Source organism: Mastomys coucha, unplaced genomic scaffold (assembly GCF_008632895.1).
Source record: "Mastomys coucha isolate ucsf_1 unplaced genomic scaffold, UCSF_Mcou_1 pScaffold7, whole genome shotgun sequence".
NCBI classification, from domain to species: Eukaryota; Metazoa; Chordata; class Mammalia; order Rodentia; family Muridae; genus Mastomys; species Mastomys coucha.
Genome location: NW_022196913.1, coordinates 86,084,438 through 86,106,758, shown reverse-complemented (window position 1 = coordinate 86,106,758; position 22,321 = coordinate 86,084,438). Strand labels below are relative to the sequence as shown.

General features: G+C 34.8%; 1 protein-coding gene across 6 annotated transcripts in view; it reads left to right on the top strand.

Annotated features, from left to right (window-relative positions):
* The window catches only part of Csmd3 (CUB and Sushi multiple domains 3), a 1,179,548-nt gene extending 1,158,364 nt beyond the window's left edge, over window positions 1-21,184 (top strand). For all 6 annotated transcript variants that reach the window (XM_031358937.1, XM_031358936.1, XM_031358940.1 and 3 more), the window contains 5 exons: window positions 203-361; window positions 8,536-8,648; window positions 12,536-12,623; window positions 13,805-13,940; window positions 19,228-21,184. In XM_031358937.1, coding sequence (XP_031214797.1) covers window positions 203-361; window positions 8,536-8,648; window positions 12,536-12,623; window positions 13,805-13,940; window positions 19,228-19,387 — 656 coding nt within the window. In that variant the 3' untranslated portion in view covers window positions 19,388-21,184. The remainder of the gene's footprint in view (window positions 1-202; window positions 362-8,535; window positions 8,649-12,535; window positions 12,624-13,804; window positions 13,941-19,227) is intronic.
* Window positions 21,185-22,321: the final 1,137 nt, after the last annotated feature.

Below are 22,321 nucleotides of genomic sequence, written 5' to 3'. Positions count from 1 at the left end.
TGCTAGGCTTTAAAATTATGATTTATTCTTAGAACTTTATAATCAAATGAAGAATATGTTAAGTTCTACTCATTGAAGATGAATTATGTTTAGACATTGATCATTTCTTCAACAGACTAAAGAATTTAATCCAGTATAGGATGATCATATTTATATGAGCACTGTGAAATTAAAGTGTGCTATTAATTTTATCTATTCACAGTTCCTGATGACGTATTTGCCCAGAATTATATATGGAAAGGCTCTTATAATTTCAAAGGAAGGAAACAGCCCATGACCCTGACAGTCACTAGCTTCAATGCCTCTACTGGCAGAGTCAACGCTACGCTGAGCAACAGCGACATGGAGTTGCTGCTTTCAGGTATCATACTCAAATTTAGCAGCAGTTTAGTATTCTGGCTTTCACTTGATCATGGTTTACTACTGTGAGATATTTCTTATATTCAATTTTAAGGAAAGCTATAATTTATTAAGAAGCAAGGATGTTGAAGTTTTACATTGGTGTGTGGATATTGCTATATAATTATGAACTGAAAATTGTGAACTTAAGTGACTTTAAGACTGTTTTTATGTAGATATAATTACAGATACAGTTCTGGACTAGTACTTTCATTGTTGAAACAGATTTATGATATTGTAAGTAAGAGATATATATTGTAATTTCTTTTAGTATATAGCATTATTGTAAAATTATTTCTAATATATTAATTTGTGGTATAAGTAAAATAATATTATTACATTTGAAAATATTATAAGAAACACTGCATATTATTTTGTTTTATTGTAGCATCCCATAAAGTGCATTTATCAGAATTTAGTATACATTACATTTTAAAATATGGAATAAATTGGAAAATCTTAATTTGAATGAGAGATGTATTTGCATTTAATTCATGATTAATTTAGCTAGCAAATGTCACTAACAGTTTTTTTCCAAGTTAGCAAAAAAATATATCATACATATCTTTGGTTCTTAGTAAATAATCCAAATAAATTCTGGTAAATTAAAAAAAAAGCATGAAAGTTTATAATAATTTCATTAGATTTCACTCAGTGTGATTATATTGGATAATTATAACCATTTCCCACAAATACTAAATGTTAGTATCCTTATTTTTTTTATTGATTCTAATCTACTTTAGATCAAATTTTGTATTTCTTTGCCTTGATATTCCCAGGACATTCTTAAGGTCCCTCACTAATAAGTAAAGCAGTAGACATGTCAACAAAAGTTTAATTTTAATCAATAATCATAAAATAATTGTTCGCTGCCTGACTTATCATGTCCTTAACTGTATCTATATGCTAGCCTATTCCAATTCTCAGAAGATCCCGTTAAAAGAAGAATTGTAGGTCTTTTTGCTTCTCATATTTCTATCATTACAATGTTTACCAACTTGAGTTAAATTACTAAATTTCAAGGTAGAGCTCACATACTCTTTTAATAAATAGGTATTTTCTGATAGACTCAGAGTGAAAAGCCTTTTACATTCCAACCTGAAACTTATCACACTTCATCATATATTTTACTTCCTTTATATTTTAATTACTTGTATATCATATCAGCAATTTCTACTCTATTGAAAAAGTTCAAGCATAGAAACTTCATATAATTAATTATTTTTGTGGCCTTCCAGTCTGCACCAGTTTATTTGGGCTCAAACTCCACAGCCAGTCACACAACACTCAGAGGAAGCTCCACTCCCAGGCACTCTACCATGCCCAGTATCATAGGATCAAGGTGAGGAGGACACAACATCTGTTCCAAAACCACCTGGAGTAACTTGGACCAGCTGGATCCAGGGATACAAGAACACTGCCTGACTAGTAGTGGCTCAGGTTCCTTCAGATCTGTGCTGGTTTACCTTGGACTCAAACTCTGCAACCAGACCCACAACACCCAGAGGAAGCTCCAGTCCCAGATTTTAAAACAAGCCCAGAATCCCAGAATCCCAGGATCCCAGGATCCCAGGAACTTGGTCACATGAGGATCTCAGAATTCCAGAGGCAGCTTGACTCCCAAGAATTCTGACACACCCAGGATCTTAGGATCACAGGATCTTGGAATCACAGGATCACAGAGACAGCTGGACTCTGAGGAGAGCTGACACAACCAGGATCATAAGAAGGAAAGACTCCAGTCAGATATAGCAAGGGCAGATAGCACTAGAGATAATCAGATGGCAGGAGGCCAGCTGAAACCAAGCAGCAGAAACCAAGGTTATTTGGAATTATCAGAACCCAATTCTCCAAAAATAGCAAGTCCTGTATACACCATCACACTGGAAAAACAAGATTTGGATAAAATCACTTCTCTTGATGATGATAGAGGATTGTAAGAAGGACATAAATAACTCCCTTAGAGAAATACAGGAGAACACAGATAAAAAAGCTGGAAGTCCTTAAAGAGGAAACACAAAAATCCCTTCAAGAATTACAGGAAAATACAAACAGGCAAAGGAAATGAACAAAACCATCTGAGATGTAAAAATGCAAATAGAAACAATAAAATAATCACAAAGGAAGACAACCCTGGAGTTAGAAAACCTAAAAAAGAGATCAGGAGTCATAGATGCAAGTATCACCACAGAATACAAGAGATAAAAGAGAGAATCTCAGGAGCAGAAGATACCATAGAAAACATTAACACAACAGTCAATTGCAAAATGCAAAAAGCTCCTAACCCAAAACATCCAGAAAATCCAAGACACAATGAGAATATCAAACCTAAGGATAATAGGTATAGAAGAGAGCAAAACTTAACAACTTAAAGGGCCAGTAAATATCTTCAACAAAATTATAGAAGAAAACTTCCCTAACCTAAAGAAAGAAATGTCCATGAATGTACAAGAAGCCTACAGAACTCCAGAAATAGACTGGACCAGAAAAGAAATTCTTCCTGTTACATAAACATCAAAACACCAAATGCACTAAACAAAAAAAGAATATTAAAATAGGTAAGGGAAAAAGATCAATAACATAAAGGCAGACCTATCAGAATTACACCATACTTCTTGTCAGAGAGTACGAAAGCCAGAAGATACAGGGCAAATGACACACAAACCCTAAGAGAAGATAAATGACAGCCCAAGGTACTATACCCAACAAAAATCTCAATTACTGTAGATGAATAAACAAGATATTCCATGACAAAACCTAATTTATACAATATCTTTCCATAAATCCAGTCCTACAAAGGATAATAGAGGGAAACCACCAACACAAGGAGGGAAACTACACCCTAGAAGAAGCAAGAAAGTAATCTTTCAATAAACCCAAAAGAAGATAGCCACACAAACATAATTCCACCTCTAACAACAAAAATAACATGAAGTAACAATCACTTTTCTTTACTACCCCTTGACTTCAATGGACTCAATTCCCTAATAAAAAGACATAGCCTAACAGGCTGCATACATAAACAGGACCCCGGATTTTGCTGAATACAGGAAGCACACCTCAGTGAAAAAGACAGACCCTGACTCAGAGTAAAAGGTTTGAAAACAATTTTCCAAGCAAATGGTCCCGGTCCCAAGAAAAAAGCTGGAGTAGCCATTTTAATATAGTCGAATAAAGTTGACTTTCAAACAAAAGTTATCAAAAAGGATAAGGATAAGGAAGGATACTTCATATTGATCAAAAGAAAAATCTAACAAGATGAACTCACAATTCGGAACATCTGGGCTCTAAATCCAAGGGCACCCACATTCATAAAAGAAACTTTTCTAAAGCTCAAAGCACACATTGCACCCTACACAATAATAGTGGGAGACTTCAACTCCCCATTCTCATCAATGGATAAATCATGGAAACAGAAACTAAACAGAGACACAATAAAACTAAAAGAAGTTATAAAACAAATAAATCTAACAGATATTTATAGAACATTTCATCCTAAAGCAAAAGAATATACATTCTTCTCTGTACCTCATGGTACCTTCTCCAAAAATGACCATATAATTGGTCACAAAACAGGCCTCAATGATATAAGATTGAAATAATCCCATGCACCCTATCAGATCACCATGGACTAAGGCTGGTCTTAAATTCCAACTAAAACAACGGAAAACACACATACACATGCAAGCTGAACAATGCTCTACTCATTAACTTGGCCAAGGAAGAAATAAAGAAATTAAAGATATTTAGAATTTAATGAAAATGAAGACACATCATACCAAAACATATGGGACACAAGCAGAGGTAAAAGGAAAACTCATAGCTCTAAGAGCCTCCAAAAAGAAACTGGAGAGAGCTTGCACTAATACCTTGACAGCACACCTGAAAGCTCTAGAACAAAAAGAAGAAAATAACCAAAAAGGAGTAGACAGCAGGAAATAATCAAACTTAGGGCTGAAATCAACCAAATAAAAACAAAGAGAACTATACAAAGGATCATCAAAACCAAGAGCTGGTTCTGTGAAAAAAAAAAATCAACAAGATAGATAAACTCTTAGCCAGACTACCCAGAGGGCACAGATTGAGTATCCAAATAAATAAAATCAGAAATGAAAAGGGAGATATAACAATGGAAACCATAGAAATTTAAAAAATCATCTGGTCCTACTACAAAAGCTTATACTCAACAAAATTGGAAAATCTGGATGAAATGAACAATTTTCTAGAGACATACCAGGTGCCTAAGTTAAAACAGGATCAGAAAAACCATCTAAACAGTCCCATAACACCTAAAGAAATAGAAGCAATCATTAATACTCTCCCAATCCAAAAAAGCTCAGGACCACATGTATTACAAAGAAACAGTGATAAAACCTTCATGGTATTAGTACAGAGACAGGAGGGAGATCAATAGAATAGAATTGAAGACCCAGAAATGAACCCAGACACCTCTGGTCACTTGATCTTTGACAAAGGAGCTAAAACCATCCAGTGGAAAAAAGACAGCATTTTCAACAAATGGTGCTGACTAAACTAGCAGTTAACATGTAGAAGAATGCAAATCAATCAATTCCTAACTCCTTAAACAAAGCTCAAGACCAAGTTAATCAAGGAACCCCACATAAAACCAGATACACTGAAACTAATAGAAAAGATAGTGGGGAAGAGCCTCAAGCATGTGGGCACAGGGAAAAATTTGCTGAACAGAACACCAATAGCTTATGCTCTAAGATCAAGAATTGACAAATGGGACCTCATAAAATTACAAAGCTTCTGTAAGGCAAACACTGTCAGTAGGATAAAAGGGCAACCTACAGAGTGGGAAACAATCTTTACCAATCCTATATCTGATAGAGGGCTAATATGCAATGTAAACAAAGAACTCAAGAAGTTAGACTCGAGAGAACTAAATAACCCTATTAAAAATGGGGTAATAGCTAAACAAAGAATTCTCAACTGAGGAATATCTATGGAATGGCTGAGAAGTACCTAAAGAAATGTTCAACATCCTTAGTCATCAGGGAAATGCAAATCAAAACAACCTTGAGATTCCACCTCATACCAGTCAGAATAGCTAAGATCAAAAACCCAGGTGACAGCAGATGCTGGAGAGGTTGTGGAGAAAGAGGAACACTCCTTCATTGCTGGTGGGATTGCAAGCTAGAAGAACCACTCTGGAAACAACATTGGCAGGTCCTCAAGAAATTGGATATAGTTCTACCGGAGGACCCAGCTATACTGCTCCTGGGCATACACCCAGAAGATGCTCAAACATGTAATTAATTACACATGCTCCACTATGTTCATTGCAGCCTTACTTATAATAGCCAGAATCTGGAAACAACCCAGAAGTCCCTCAACAGAGGAATGGATACAGAAAATGTGGTACTTTTACACAATGGAGTACTACTCAGTTATCAAAAACATTTTATGTAATTTATGTTGAATGAATTCATTGTTTATGAAATTCATTTATGAAATTCAGGGAAATGGATGGATCTGGAGAATATCATCTTGAGTGAGGTAACCCAATCACAAAAGAACACACATGGTATGCATTCACCAATAAGTAGATATTAGCCTAGAAGCTCAGAATACCCAAAATACAATCCAGAAACCACAAGAAACTCATGAAGAAGGAAACCAAAGTGTGGATACTTCGATCCTTCTTAGAAGGGGAAACAAAATAGCAATAGAAGGAGTTGCAGAGACTAACTATGGAGCAAAGACTGAAGGAAGCACAATCCAGAGACTGCTCTACCTGGGAATCCTTCCAGTATTCAATCACCAAACCCAGACATTATTGTGGATGCCAGCAAGTGCTGGCTGACAGGAGCCAGATATAGCTGTATCCTGAGAGGCTCTGCCAGTGCCCGACTAATACAGAAGTAGAGACTCACAGCCATCCATTGGACTGAGCACAGGGTCCCCAATGAAGTAGCTAAAGAAAGGACCCAAGAACCTGAAGGGTTTGCAACTCCTTAGGATGAACAACAATATGAACTAACTAGTACCCTTAGAGCTCCCAGAGAATAAACCACCAACCAAAGAGTACACATGGTGGGTCTCTTGACTCCAACTGCATATGTAGCAGAGGTTGGCCTAGTCAGTCATCAATGAGAGGACAGGCCCTTGGTCCTGTGAAGATTCTATACCCCAGTGTAGGGGAATGCCAGGCCTAGGAAGCAGGAGAGGGTGTGTTGGTGAGCACGGGGATGGGTGGGGGGAAACGAGTTCTTTTTTCAGAGGGAAAGGAGATATCCTTTGAAATGTAAATAAAGAAAATATCTAATAAAAATTGTCAAATATGAAAAAAAAGACAAAAGAACCAACAAACAGTGCCTCATAAAATTACAAAGCTTCTGTAAGGCAAAAGACACTGTCAATAGGACAAAAAGGCAACCGACAGGTTGGGAAAAGACCTTTACCAATTCTACATCAGATAGAGGGCTCATATCCAATATATACAAAAACTCAAGAAGTTAGACTCCAGAGAACCAAATAACCCTATTAAAAAATGGGGTAAAGAGCTAAACAAAGAATTTTCAAGTGAGGAATATCGAATGACTGAGAAGCACCTAAAGAAATGTTCAACATCCTTAGTCATCAGAGCAATGCAAATCAAAGCAACACTGAGTTTCCATCCCACACCAGTTAGAATGGCTAGGATAAAAAACTCAGATGACAGCAGATGCTGGTGAGGATGTGGAGAAAGAGGGGTACTCCTCTATGCTGATGGGATTGCAAAAAGAAAATTGGACATAGTGCTACCTGAGGATCCAGCTATACCACTCCTGAGCATACACCCAGAAGATGCTCAAACATGTAATAAGGACACATGCTCCAATATGTTCATTGCAGCCTTATTTATAATAGTCAGAAGCTGGAAACAACCCAGATTTTCTTCAACAATGGAGGAATGGATACAGAAATTATGGTATGTTTACACAATAGAGTGCTACTCAGCTGTTACAAATGATGATTTAATTAAATTCTTATGCAAATGGTTGGAACTATAAAATATCATCCTGAGTGAAGTAACCCAATCACAAAAGAACACACATGGTATGTCCTCACTATAAGTGGATATTAGCCCCAAGTCTCCAAATACTCAAGATAAAATTCACAGACCACATGAAGCTCAAGAAGGAATACCAAAGTTTGGGTACTTTGATCCTTCTTAGAAGGAAAACAAAATACAGGAGCAAATATGGAGATAAAGTGTAGAACAGAGACTGAAGGAATGGCCATCCAGAGATTGTCCCATCTGGGTATTTATCCCATATACAGTTTTCAAACCCAGATACAGTGTGGATGCTAAGAAGTACATGCTGACAGGAGCCTGATATTGCTGTCTCCTGAGAGGCCCTGCCAAGGCCTTATGTATACAGAGGTGGATGCTTACAGCCAACCATTGGTCTGAGCATGGGTCCCCAATAGAGGAGTTAGAGAAAGGACTGATGGACTTGAAAGAGTTTGTAACAATATCAACTATCCAAACAGCCTAGAGTTCCCAGCAACAAAGCCATCAACCAAGGAGTACACATGGCTCCAGCTGCATATGTAGCAGATGATGACCTTGTCAGGCATTAGTGGGAAGAGAAGTCCTTGATCCTATGAAGGCTCAATAGATGCCCCAGTGTATGAAAATTGAGGGTGTGGAGGTAGAAGTGGGTGGGTCAATGGAGAAACACCCTCATAAAAGCAGGGGGGGATAGGAAGGTGATAACATTTGAAATGTAAATAAAGAATATGTCCAATAAAAAATGAAAATAATTGTTTTTGTGACTCCTGCAATATTCAAGACACAAAATTAGCATCTAATTAATTGTTGTAGAATACATCAAGAATTTAATCTCCTGGTTTGTAATTTATAATTTGCAGGTCTGACTATAGGAAGAAGGCACTTACTTGGCACTAGCATTTAGGGAAATGCGGTCACCTAGATAAGATTTAATTTGTCATTTCAGATGAGAAACAGGTGCATATTGCAGATGTATGTACTATGTGTGCAGACACTTGTGACATGAGGTTTGCCTTATTTCTTTGCATTTCATAATATATCTAATAAGTGATTGATAATAAGATAAATTATAACTAGTTACAAAATTAGATAGATGCTTTTATATTTTTCAGGTGTCTACAAAAGCCAGGAAGCTCGACTAATGTTACATATATATCTTATTAAAGTACCAGCACATGCTTCCGTAAAGAAAATGAAGGAAGAAAATTGGGCCATGGATGGATTTGTAAGTAGAGTTCCATAAAATCATCCTGCTGATCTTGATGGCAAATTCATAGAATTTTCTTTCCAGAAAAGGAATTATTCCCAATTTAGCTCATTTGAACATATATTTATTCATATAATCCCATATAATTCATATATCCCATATATATATAATATGTATATATGTATATTAACATTATTAGCTTAAAATAAGCTCAGCATTTATTAAATTTTATTACACTCTTCTCACTTCTGTGGTATGTATAGTCATGTAAATATTTGTGTTTGTATGTTTTTATATGCCATGTTTTTCATTTCATCAAATATATTTTTATCATCAACGGTGATAAAAATTAGATGAAGAACAATTTAAGGTCAAGTGTGTTACATTTACAATCTTACCACTCACAAAGCAGAAATGTCATAGTCCAAGATAAACCTGTGATTTATAATGATCTTCTTTCTCTAAATCATTGTGTGTGTGTGTGTGTGTGTGTATGTTCATGTGTGTGTGTGTATGCATGTTTGTGTATTTCCATTTTTGACAGGACCCATATTTAAGGCATATGCAACAAATTTAAAACTGGATCAAAAATTTAAAATTAAAGGTGTCCATTAATTGAAATATTGGTCTAGAATTTTTTTAAAAAAATATAACACTCCCATTGTGTGATAGTTGAAACTCTGAACTAAGTCCCATCACTAAATCCCGATTGATAGAAAAATGTAGCTGTAATTTGGCAAAGATGTTTCCATTTTTCTTTTCTTTTTTTTTATTCATTCTTTAATCATTTTTACAGTATGGACTTTGCCCCCCTCACAGTCTACCCTCAGACTGTTCCACCTCACATGCCTCTTGCCCCAGTCTCCAAAAGCTTGTCCCCACCCCCGACCCCCACCCCACCAAACCTCCCCACTCCCTGGGACCGCAAGTCTCTTGAGGGTTAGGTGTATCTTTGACTGAGTCCACTCCAGGCAGTCCTCTGCTGTATATGTGCCGAGAGCCTTATATCAGCTGGTGTATGCTGTCTGGTTGGTGGCTCAGTGTCTAAGAGATCCCAGGGTTCCAGATTAATTGAGACTGCTGATTTTCCCATGGGGTCTGCTTCCTCCTCAGCTTCTTCCAGTTTTTCCCCAATTCAGCTATAGGGGTCACCAGTTTCTGTCCATTCATTGGGTGTAAATATCTGCACCTGACTCTTTCACCGGCTTGTTGAGGCAGGTCAGACATGATAGGCCCATGTTTGTAAGCACCCTATAGCATCAGCAATACTGTCAGACCTTGGGCCCTTCCCTTGAGCTGGATTCCAGTTTGGGCCTATCATTGAGCCTCCTATTCCTCGGGTTCCTCTTCATTTTTGCTCCCGCAGTTCTTTCAGACGTGAACAATTCTGTGTCAGAGTTTCTGGGTGTGGGATGGCAGGTCTATAACATTCTGGCTCACAGTGTGGAGGTAGGTGCAAAGTTGTCTAGAGAGGATTTATGGGAGATGCTTCTATTGTAAAAACAGCTACTGCATCTTCATGACATACCCTCTGTCTTATTTGATCATTGACAGTAATGGAGGTTTTTAAGAATATTATCATTCATAAGACGTAACCCTAACATTCAGGTCATTGAGTCTTTGCAAAAGACAAATATGTGAAATCAGATAATATTTTAAAGTCTCTGGTACTAGACTGATAGGAATTTATGATGAAAGATACCCCTTAGTAGAGTTTAAAAAAAAAAGTTGTTTCAAAGCAAAACACTGTCCATGCAGTTTTTAGGGTTTTTTTTTTTTGTTGTTGTTGTTGTTTTGTATTGCTTGTATTCTTTATATTTACAGAGTTGGGAAGTTATAAGTCTTCATTTTTTTACAAAGGTTGTTGAATTACATTAAAATGAGGCTCATTCATTCATTAAAGTATCAGGGTTTGCATTTGACTTTTAAGTGTGGTCATGACCACAGTGGAATGTCTACTGATAGGCTGAGCCTTGTGCTGAGAAATGTCAGACTCCCATAGTTAGTTTGAGGTACTTTGCTTTTTATGGTGAATATATAACATTATTTTCATAAATACTACAATTCTCATTAGAAAACTGTGCCAGTAGTATAATCAGATATATTGACTTTATCTCTATGATATAATTTATAAGTTATTTCTTTTCTCTTTTTATTGGATTTTTATTTATTTGCATTTGAAATGTTATCCCCTTTCCAGGTTTCCCTTCCAGAAAACTCCTATCCCATCCTCCCTCACCCTGCTTCTATGAGGGTACTTCCCCACCCCATGCCCCAACTACCTAACTGCCCTGGCATTCTCCTACACTGGGGCATCGAGCCTTCACAGGACCAAGGGCCTCTCCTCCCATTGATGCCCAGCAAGGCCATTCTTTGCTACATATGCAGCTGGAGCCATGGTTGTAACTTTTATTACAGCAGACATGAGTGAGATAACTTATTGTTTAGAATAAATTCATGTTACTCATTCATTACTGAATAACTAAATTGTATCATTTGCTGTTTTATGTATGCAGTGAAGAGCTGTAACATATTTGAATCTGTTAAAACATGATTATGTGTATATACATATAAAGTACAGATGTTAGACAGCTTATAAATAACATTAAGAATGACCAATACAACCCAGGTTACAAGAAACTTCTTTTCCCTGGTGGGAGGTAGGTGAGGGATGCCTGTCTGAGGTCATCCTTCTGTTCTATTCTGGGTCTGGGGCTGATGGAGCAGTTACTACCTGGAAGGCATGGATTTCATGGGTCAGAACACATCAGTGCTCTCAGATATACTGATGCATGCTGATGCTTCTACTGCTACTTCTTTAGAGTTAGCTTCCTACTTGCACTTATTGGTTCGCAGCCTCAGAAGCTGGGGTTATAGGTGTTCCACCATTATGTCCCATTGACAGGGGCCATTTTTAACAGCTCAATTTTTAACATTTTAACCTATTCTACAGTTAATAAAGTTTTGAATATACATTGGTGAGATTGATTATATGTCCAGATAGCTATAATAACTAGAAAACTCACTTTAGAATAACTTCATCACTTGAAGTAGGTATCTCATAGCCTATAGCTCTCACTTATTTCCCTCAGCACTCATCATCCCTGCCTTAGACTTAAGCAGTCAATAATCTATTTTCAGTCTCTGTAGATTTACATAGATTAATTTTTTATGAGCAAAGTGATATTGTATATGGCTTTTTGTAAGTAGTTTCTTACATTTAATCTAATGGGAAATATGATCTCTACATCATAGTATTTTTTTAGCCTATTATCAACTTCACTATGGCTCAAAGTGAGGCTGGGAAAAAACCCAGGCAGATAAAAAGAAATCTTCTTTCTGTGGCATCTCTGGAGTAGAAGAAGGGCTAATATAATTGGTTACCTAATTTATGTTTTATTTTCATTTACTTGTAACCATCTATGCCTGAGAATATGTGTGTGCACCACATACAAGCTGCTGCCTACAGAGATGCAGTAATGATGTTGGATCTCCCAGAGCTTTGAGGAACAGGTAGTTGTGAACTTCATAGAATGGGTGCTGAGAACTGAAAGCAGATCCTCTGGAAAGGCAGATTTTAAATGTTGAACCATCTCTCCATACTCTGAGTCAATTTCTAAGTGTATTATGTTTTGAAAAAATGTACTCCTACCATATAAGAGATATAAAAAAACTATGGAAGAGTAGTATGCAATATCCAATTTACCAATATTATAATTATTTAAAGCTATAAGTTGTACCTTTGTTTTGTAATTGAAAATTTTCTTCAAGTGCTCATTACATAGGAGAAATAGAAAAAGCCAAAGGCCAACATTCTCCTTAGTATGTATTGAGTATTTATTGAGGATTAAAAAATAAAGATCTGGCCAGTCTTGATATTTAATCACATTATCAAATATTTTCAGGTTTCTGCTGAGCCTGATGGAGCTACTTATGTATTCCAAGGATTTATTAAAGGCAAAGATTATGGGCAATTTGGACTACAAAGACTAGGTAATATATTTGATTGTTTTTAATTTTTATTTTCTAGTAGTTCATTTGATACTTTAGACATTATAAAAAGACATATAAATTTTGTACATTTTGCACACTTACAATATCTTGAATTATGCATTGTCAGAATTATATGGCTAGCCATTTTAACACATTTAAAGAATAATCATATTCTTTCAAATATCACTTCTTTATGTAATAACTCTATACGAAGCTTAGTATTTCATTATATCTGTCATTCATATGGTAAGCTGTCTTGGCCCTAAGCAAATACAAAGAAGAAAAAGTGATATAGATAACATGGAAATATTAAACTGTAAATTAGTTTTACTTCTTCTCCTGAGAACTATACTACTTCTTTTCAGTTTGAATATTGGAGCAATTTTCTTACTTCTGAGAAGATGTAGTGGCACTATGAAAAACTTCTAAAGCATAGACAGAGAAATAACTTTGAGGAATTGGTTCCTTTGAGAGCTTAGTTCTTCTTAAATACATAACTTTTTCCTTTGCTGTAATGCACAATGTTTTGTAGTTTTCATGTACAATTATGCCAATAGGGGCACAATAATTATGATATTTTTATATTTATAAACACATAGCTTTGGTGTATATATTCCTGAGGTACATTATCTCCTATCATTAAACTCTTGTATGAATATATAAACAATGAATTATTACTTTAACATTCATTTTAACTAATCATGACTTCAAACTTTTATATAAATACACTGAGTTACTGAAAAAATATTTAGCTATAAATGCAATATCACTTTTAATATGTATATATATATATGTGTGTGTAATTTTGGCCATTAAATACAAAATAACAAAATAATATATTAACTCTCTAAACAAAACAGACTTTTTCATTTAATGTAACCTATAAATGATTCAATGGCATTGGATACTTACACAGTAATCTCACTGGCTAGAGAGTGTTCAGACGATATGAATAACTGTCTAAAACACTACAGATTTATACAAATGTTTAAAAAGAATCAATTCCTTTCAGTAAAAGAAGCCATTAGCTGTTTTTTCTTCTTTGTTCCCATCCTAAATTTTTGGAAGTCTTATTTTCCTAACTTGAAAATGAAGAAACATATTGGCTTTTAATGTATAAAGATCAATTATAACATTAAGTTGATTGTGCATCATTAACTTATTTGTGTTATTTTTATTAGGACTGAATACTTCAGAAGGATCAAATTCTTCAAATCAGCCTCATGGTACAAATAGTAGTTCCGTGGCCGTTGCAATACTTGTGCCTTTTTTCGCACTTATATTTGCAGGATTTGGGTTTTATCTTTACAAACAAAGGTAAGATGTATGACTTCAGTGACAAAAACAAACAAACAAACAAACAAACAAAAAACTTTGCACAAACTTTCAATTCATGCCATTTCTACTGTATTACCTCAACTCTACCTTTTCATTTCATGTGTTGTTAAAAATCTATGTGCTGAATTGTAACTCTCTCTGATTCTATCACTCACTGCCATATTTATATATCTCACGGGTAGATTACACATGATTCAACCTAACACTTGCTCAGTTTGTGTTTAAATTTCTTGCCCAGAACTTATTGCACATGTTATTTTTATATATTAAACATATTGATACTTTAGAGATATTGAATGTACATTCAGGTTTAAATTGAAAAGATACAAACTACTGCCAGAGCAATGAAGAAAACTAGGAAAGCTCAGGTTCACTGGCAGTGTAGAATCATGTTCTATCTGTCATTCATCTTTGGTTGTTTGAAGATTACTCAATGGTTATGTCAACTAAATAATAGCACATATGATCGTTCAGTCATATATATTCTATGGAATACACACATTGAAAGGAGCTTTATTTTTAATTCTCCACTATTTGGAAAAATATTTATCAAGTAAAAATCTGCAGATAAAAATAACATATCAATTAAATATATTTAAGTATATTTATATCATACACACTTATCTACTTAAGTACATTGTCTTCAAACCTGACATTTTTTGTATATCAGTGTGTGCTATCTAAAATAAGACTTCTTTAATATATATGTATATATATATTATATATAATTTTAATATATGTAATTTTCACATTTCAATTGTATAATTTAATCACAATGGGAGGATCCACTATGTTTTGTGAAAGTTATTGCCATGTAATTACAGAATGTATTCATCAATACAGGAGTGTGAATTCATTAGCAGTCATTCTCCAATTCCCAAACTTCACACTTCAACCAAAGATAGCTCTAACTTCTTTCTTATTTTGATTTTTTATATTAATCCAAGCATATGATGTATGATATTGGCCTGCTTCAACACAGAATGTGTTTTAAGATTTTACCCCCTGTGATATCATTTACAACACATTTTTTAACAATATTACTTTTTATGGGGTACTTTTTTCTTTGAATTGGCTCATATCAAATATTGGACATTTGAGTTGCTTCATCATTTGCTATTGTGAATAATGCTAATATTCATGTACAACTTTTTTGATTCTTGACTGTATATTCATAGTTGCTTTGAGTATGTACTAAAGGTTGAGGTTGTTAGAGTGTATTTAATTCTATTTTAATTCACTGAGGAAGCACCACGTGGTTTTCTATAGTACCTATATTATTTGTATTTTTCAGTAAAATGAGTCTATTTTCTGAGCTCTCAAAAATCTTCTCTAATACTTAAACTCTATTTTTGTTTAGTTAAATTTGGTATACTATCTAAGTGTATGTTTAAAATAATGTTTCAATGTAGCTCTGGCCTTTGTTTCATAGTTTGTAATTACATTGAGTATCTTCAATTTTCCTATTTGCCTTACTTTGGCAATTTCATATCTAATATTTACAACATTTCTATCATTTTCACCCACTACAACTCCTCTAGCATTCTCACACTCTCAAATTCATGACTTCTTCCTCTATAGGGATTCTTTATAATTAATTATTAATATATATTTATTTAGATTTACATCCAAAATGCTGCCCCCTCCTAGTCACCCTCCTAGAGTCCCTCCCACCACCCTCTCCTTCTCCTCTGAGAGGGTGGCCCCTGCCCCACGCATCCCCTTAGCCTAGTCTAAAGCCTTTGCAGAGTTAGGTATATCCCTTCCCACTGAGGCAGCCCTGTTGGGATCATGTATCACAGTCAGGCTACACTTGTAGGGAGAGTCTCTGCTCTAGCTATTGGGGGACCCACATGGAAACTAAGCTATACATCATAGCTTCTGAGTCATGACCCTTTTGGGGTTACATATCTAATATCTTGCATATTAGATATTTATAGTATATTCATTACAGTAGAAAACTTACAGTTATGAAGCAGCAAAGAAAATGATTTGTGGTTGTGGATCACCACAACAGGAAGAACTATATTAAGGTGTCATACCATTAAGAAAGTTGAGAATCATTGTTATAAACCCACTGTGATACAGACATAAATACACATATATATGTGCATACACACACACAAACACCCATACTAAAAGAAACTTGGACCTTTTAGTGTTATTATATACAATTATTTAGGGTTGACACCTGGAATTGGAAAACTAATCAGAGAGCTTGTCCATTATGGAGATTTATGCCCACTTTTTTTTTTTAGCATCCATTAATAGCTTGAAGTTTTACCCAGGGGTAAGGTCTTGTGAAATTTCCTGTATTAGCCAACTCATGATGTCATTATTTGCTCTTGTTTTTGCCAAGCTTGGAGTTGAGATTTTGTGGAAAATAGTATTTCCTGTTATGGCTAGAAGACACTAACATTAGGTACCCTAGTCTTCTGGCTCTTAAAACCTTTCTACTTCATTTCCATTATTTTCCCTGAGACCTAGTAGTAGGAAGTATGTTGTAGACTTACCTACTGGGTGGGGCAGGGTCTCCTGTTTTCTGAATTTTGAGCATGTGTTGAACTCTGTAGAATCTATTTACGAATTAAACCTTTTTGTCTTACTGATAAGGGGAAAAGTTCCTTCATTCTGGACTTGAACCTTTTATAAAATACATAGTTTAAATATAATGTCTTCTTTTCAATAGGTTGTCTTTTCTTTTTTTTTTTTTCTTTCTAATTTATTCTTTAAACTTTTTTGACAGTCCAGACCTTATTCCCCTCCCAGTCTGCCCTACAACTGTTCCATATCCTATACTTCCTCCCCCTGGACATCCCCGCCCTGAACTCCCAACCTATCAGACCTCCAAACTTTCTGTGATATCAAGTCTCTTGAGATTTAGGTGCATCTTCTCTGACTGAATCCAGACGTGGCAGTTCTCTTCTGTATGTGTGTGTGTGTGTGTGTGTGTGTGTGTGTGTGTGTGTGTGTGTGTGGAGGGCGTTGTATAATCTGGTATATATTGCCTGGTTGGTGACTCAGTGTCTTAGAGATCTCAGGGGTTATTTGAGACCGCTGGTCTTCCTAAAGGGTCACCCTCCTCTTCAACTTCTTACAACTTTTCCCTAATTCAACCACAGGAGTCACCAGCTTCTGTCCATTGATTTAGTATAAATATCTCCATCTGAGTCTTTCAGCTGTTTGTTAGGCCTTTCAGAGAGCAGTCATGATAGACTCCTCTTTGTAAGCATACCATAGCATCAGTAATAGTGTAAGACCTTGAGGCCTCCCCTTGAGCTGGATCCCAGTTTGGGCCTGTCTCTGGATCTCCTTTCCCTCAGGCTCTTCTCCATTTTTGTCCCTGCATTTCTTTCAGACAGGAACAACTCTGGGTCAGAGTTTTTGACAGTGGGATGACAAACCCATCCCTCCACTTGATGCTCTGTCTTTCTACTGGAGGTAGACTCTGCAAGTTCCCTTTCCTATTATAGGGCATTTCATTTATGGTCCTTCCCTTTGAATCCTGAGAGTCTATCACCTCCCAGGTTCTTAATATAGTATCTGAAAAAAAGAATTTTTTTCTGTTGCTTTCTCTTACTTTTGATACTTATGGCCTATCTGGGAAATAATTACCAAATTGGAGCTCACTATGTGTTACACATATGACTTTTTAGAAGTTTGATAGATTTAGCACTTGTGTTTTAGAATTTAATGAAATTTGAGTAAATTGATGTTCATAATATAACATTTTTGGTTTTATAAAGCTTGGTGGATCTTTTTCCTTAAAGATGTACCTCAAGGCTTCTAGTGCTGAGTCTTTGCCCATTAATCATGACACTCTGGATACAGTATCAGTATTAGATAAATAGGATGTGGTGCTGCATACTAGTAGTTTTAACACAAGAAAGGCAGAGAGGCAGGAGCATCAGAAGCTCAATACTGTTCTTGAATATGGAGAATATGAGATAAATGAGACATTGTCTCAAAATGTACATCAATATTAAGGAGAGGTAATTCTGGTATATATTCTTGATTCCAATCTTTTTTTATTCTTACCTAGTTGAAAAAAAAAAGCAGAGATAGCCATAACCTATTACCTAATATTTATTTTAAGCATTTGGTTAAAGAAATGTAGAGTTGGAGTGGTAGCTGCTGTAAATTATTCACTTGCCAAGAAAACAAATTCTTCAAGTAAATTTCTTTCAAGTAGGAACTTAAATCAAGATTCCTGAGAGTGTTTTAAAATTTATTTCCATTGAATTTACATATATTTGAAATAATAACAACACAGGAAATACACTGAGACTGTAACATAATGTAATTCAATGTGTAACAAAAATTTCCATGAAGTTGATAGTTGAAAAGTATAATGTTATGTATCAGGAAAGGAGTCAAGATTTAATTTATTTTCCTACAAGACCCTTTAAAGAGTTAAGCCAAGTCTCCACTTCTTCATAAAAATGAAACACAATATACAAATTATAAAACATGATTAGGGAAAGAGAAATAACACATAAGCATTAGTGAAAAGGTTAAGAACTTAAGAAACTATAAACAAGTAGCTTACACAAACCTGCTTAGACTCCATTGGTTTTAAGTAAAGCTAAAAGTTTAAATGTCAACTACCTGTGATTGTTGGAAAACATTTTCATGACAAAAGTGTCAGCAAGACTTTTCTTTTCATTTTTAATATTTTGTTGGTTCTTATATATACAATTTGACAAAAAAGCTGAAGATTTGCATTTATGCGGCACCTAAATTAGATTTCTGGTTTACAAACATTTGTTATCCAGTCTTCATGCAGTTCAAATTTCTGTGTTATTATAGAATTATATTCTTTTTATTCTTCAAGTTGCAAAAAATTTTAATTCCCAGAAAACTTTTTCCTCATTATCTTTCTTAATTTCCACATTATTAATGCACATTAACTCTTTCTTTGAGTCATAACAATTGTCAAATTTCATGATCTATTCTCTTTGTTCTGTTTACCCATAATCTTTGTTCTCTATCACTTCAATTTACAAGGATAATGACTTTATAAGCTTTGAAAATATAGTATGTATTCAGTGTTGAGAATGTTTGGAATATAAACAGATACATAATAAGTAATAAGTTAATTTATGTTAATATGATTCTTATATGTGATATTTATACATATTTACGAGGTTTATAATTTCTTATTATAATCTCCTACTAGTGCTAATGAAAGCGTATTATTTGAACCCTAGTCTGCTGTTTCTAGAAGCACCCTAACATGAATCTATCAATTTTATTTTTTTAACAGGACTGCACCCAAAACACAGTACACAGGATGTTCTGTTCATGAAAATAACAATGGCCAAGCAGCCTTTGAGAACCCCATGTATGACACCAATGCCAAGTCTGTGGAGGGGAAGGCAGTACGATTTGACCCCAACTTGAACACAGTTTGCACAATGGTATAACACGGCAACACGTTGCCTTCTTCAGAATCCTGGAAATGGACACACTGAACAGTGCACTTTTAGTTCACTGCTAAACAAAGCACACTTTTCAGGACTTGCTGGGTCACCTTTTCCTGAGGAATGATAGCGAAGAGTGTTTTTTTCATAAACTGGATCAAACTCCGTCTTCATGTTTACCATGGAGAGTTTTACAGAAATCGGGCTGCACTCTAGGAGTGCTTACTCACAGTTTATTTGCTTTTTTTAAAAAGGAGATTATTCTAAAACATAAACTTATTTGCATATATTGGAGGAGCATCCACTATCAGTATTTCTGTGCTTTATAAACTATATTAGAGGGACTGGGTTTAAAAAAAAAGATATAGGGTAGAAAATAAGAGCTATACTTACCAGAGTCAATAGATCACTGACTTCTCTTTGCTGTCATAAGCTACACTGCACCCATATGTCTGGAGTTCATACCACATATCTGCAGTTCATTCTTTTTATCCCAAGCATTAAATTTCTTATTTCTATAGAGATTTAAGAATGGTACACACTTTAAATATTTATGAGCAAATTAATGCCTCAGAAGTAATAAAATTGCCCACCTCAATCTGGCATTCTGTGTTAATAATACAGATACTATTTTTTTAAAATCATTTTCAAGTTTCTTCAGATGGGAAGGTGATTCTGTGACTTTTCTTATTTCCCTATTATCAAGGAAACAGTTTTATCCATTGAGCTATGAGAAGCTCTTTAGATGTTTGCCTCAATATTCTTTGTCATCTACAAAGTATTTTGGCTCACAAAAATTATTTGTAAAGATGCATATTTTGCAGTTATCTGATACATCACCTTGTTACCAATTTTTTTAACCAAACACTACAAAGTTTTTGAAAGTCCTAATAGAAAAAATCAATTATGTGCATTAATTTATGTCTGCATATCCTTCTAGCAGAATCTGATTTCGCTACATTTGATATTTTTTAGTTTCTTTGAATAAAGAGGTACAATACACTCTGATCTACCCCTTACTGTATTGAATAAAAGAACCAAGAAGAAGTTTTTTCAGATCACCAATATAAAATTGTTTCCCAAATATATGTGTTTATCAAATTTTGACAGGTTTTGAATGTTCTGTCTATACCCTATTTTTAAGAAGTAGGTATCAGGTACAGCCAGTGTTGTCATTGTCAGATTTAAAAAGTCTATATGTTGTTGTTAGCTCATTTAAAGCTACATCATGCTGTAGTTTTGGCAATTTTAGTTAATAGGGCATTGTCTTCCTTTTATATGTTTGTCATATTTCATTTCACCAAATAAACACATACTCATCGTGAACTCTCTGTTGTTGTCCATTTCAAATCTGGATTGTTCTGTGAAGGGTCTCGCTTTTGAATCATGAGACAAGAGTGCCTATGAGAAACCATTGCACCTGGGAGCACTGCTTGGAGCTATCTCTACATTTAGTGAACTTCTTGTAAAACACTTTGAGATATATTGTTTTGGAAATTCATACAATTTTCTCAACATTGTATTCTACTGACAGGATGCGGTTTTAAATTTTATGCCATCTGTTATTTATTCTTGTTTATTCAAATGACTGCAATAACAATGATTCATTCACTAATGTTAAGGTTAATCTGTTTAAGATCTTGTTTAAATGATGTTTCTTCTGCAACTGGCTACTCCTCTTATATTAATGCATACACTTTTGTAAAGAAGTATATTTTTATGATAAAAACTTTGTAAAAGTATGATGTAAATTTTCAGTGCAATGTAAACAAATAAAAAAGGATAATTGCTTTTGTAAAACGTGTTTTCTTTTCAAATTCACCTATAGCTTTTCTGTGTGTTAAAGCAAGGCACAGGCCCATTTTCACTTGGTGCTTTTAAAAATGTTTACCAATTACATGTCACATTGCAACAAGTAATAAAATGTAGTTTCTCCCTCTTTATTCTACTTACAAATGTGATAGTCTTTTGTAGCCTTTAAAAGCCTTATTGCACTTTTTATATGCTTAAGAAAATATCTAATAAAAATACAAAACATAAAGAAAAGAAAATTAAATATGTAAGTCTCACCCAGAATCCCTTGATATAGAAGAGTATGTAGTGATGGTAGAAATGACTAAATGGTAAGATTTATTTTACTATGTGCTACATTCACAAGAGAGGGACTCAAAAAGGACATGATATATAGAGTAAAAAGTCAGTAATTGTGTGGATTTTTTTAAAGGAAAGTCACAGCATACTGTCAAAGTATTAACCCTTGATTATTTATAAATTTAAAATAAACCCAATTTAAACAATGTTAAAAAGCAATAGTTCATGCCAGTGGATACAGGCTCATGCTGCCAAGTCTTCTATCAGAGTTTGGTCTTTAGAACACATGGAACAAGTTTGGGCTAAAAGAAGATTTATTTCTTTTGTTATTAGGATGACTAGAAGTAAGGGAATATTGATTCTAAAAAGATATACATGTTGTAAAATTTGAGAAATACCTCTCTGACGTCACTTTCATGGGTTTAGTATTCTGAAATAATTGAAGAGAAGATTTAGAAGCTGTTGGGGAATACAAGGGACCACTAGACATTAGGTTACTTTCTTCAGAATACAAACAATGGAAGTAGTGAACACAGACCAGATACATTTCCAACTTTAATAAGTCCCTCTGTGTCATATGTTTATTAGTATTGTAAAAAGCAGCACATCTTATACATTCAAATTGTACTGCAGGATATAAAACAAGGAACTCTTGTTTAAACTTTTATGTGACTGAAACTGACTAGTAACTATTAGCATAGCTGTGAAGACAGAGTTGGTCTTATTAATATAATCTTGATCTAGACTCCCTACCCCCCACCCCAGATCTAGGTCAAAATAATTCTGATACACAGAGGGTAATGTAGTAGATAGGTAGTAGATGGACCACTCTCAAGGTAAGAATGA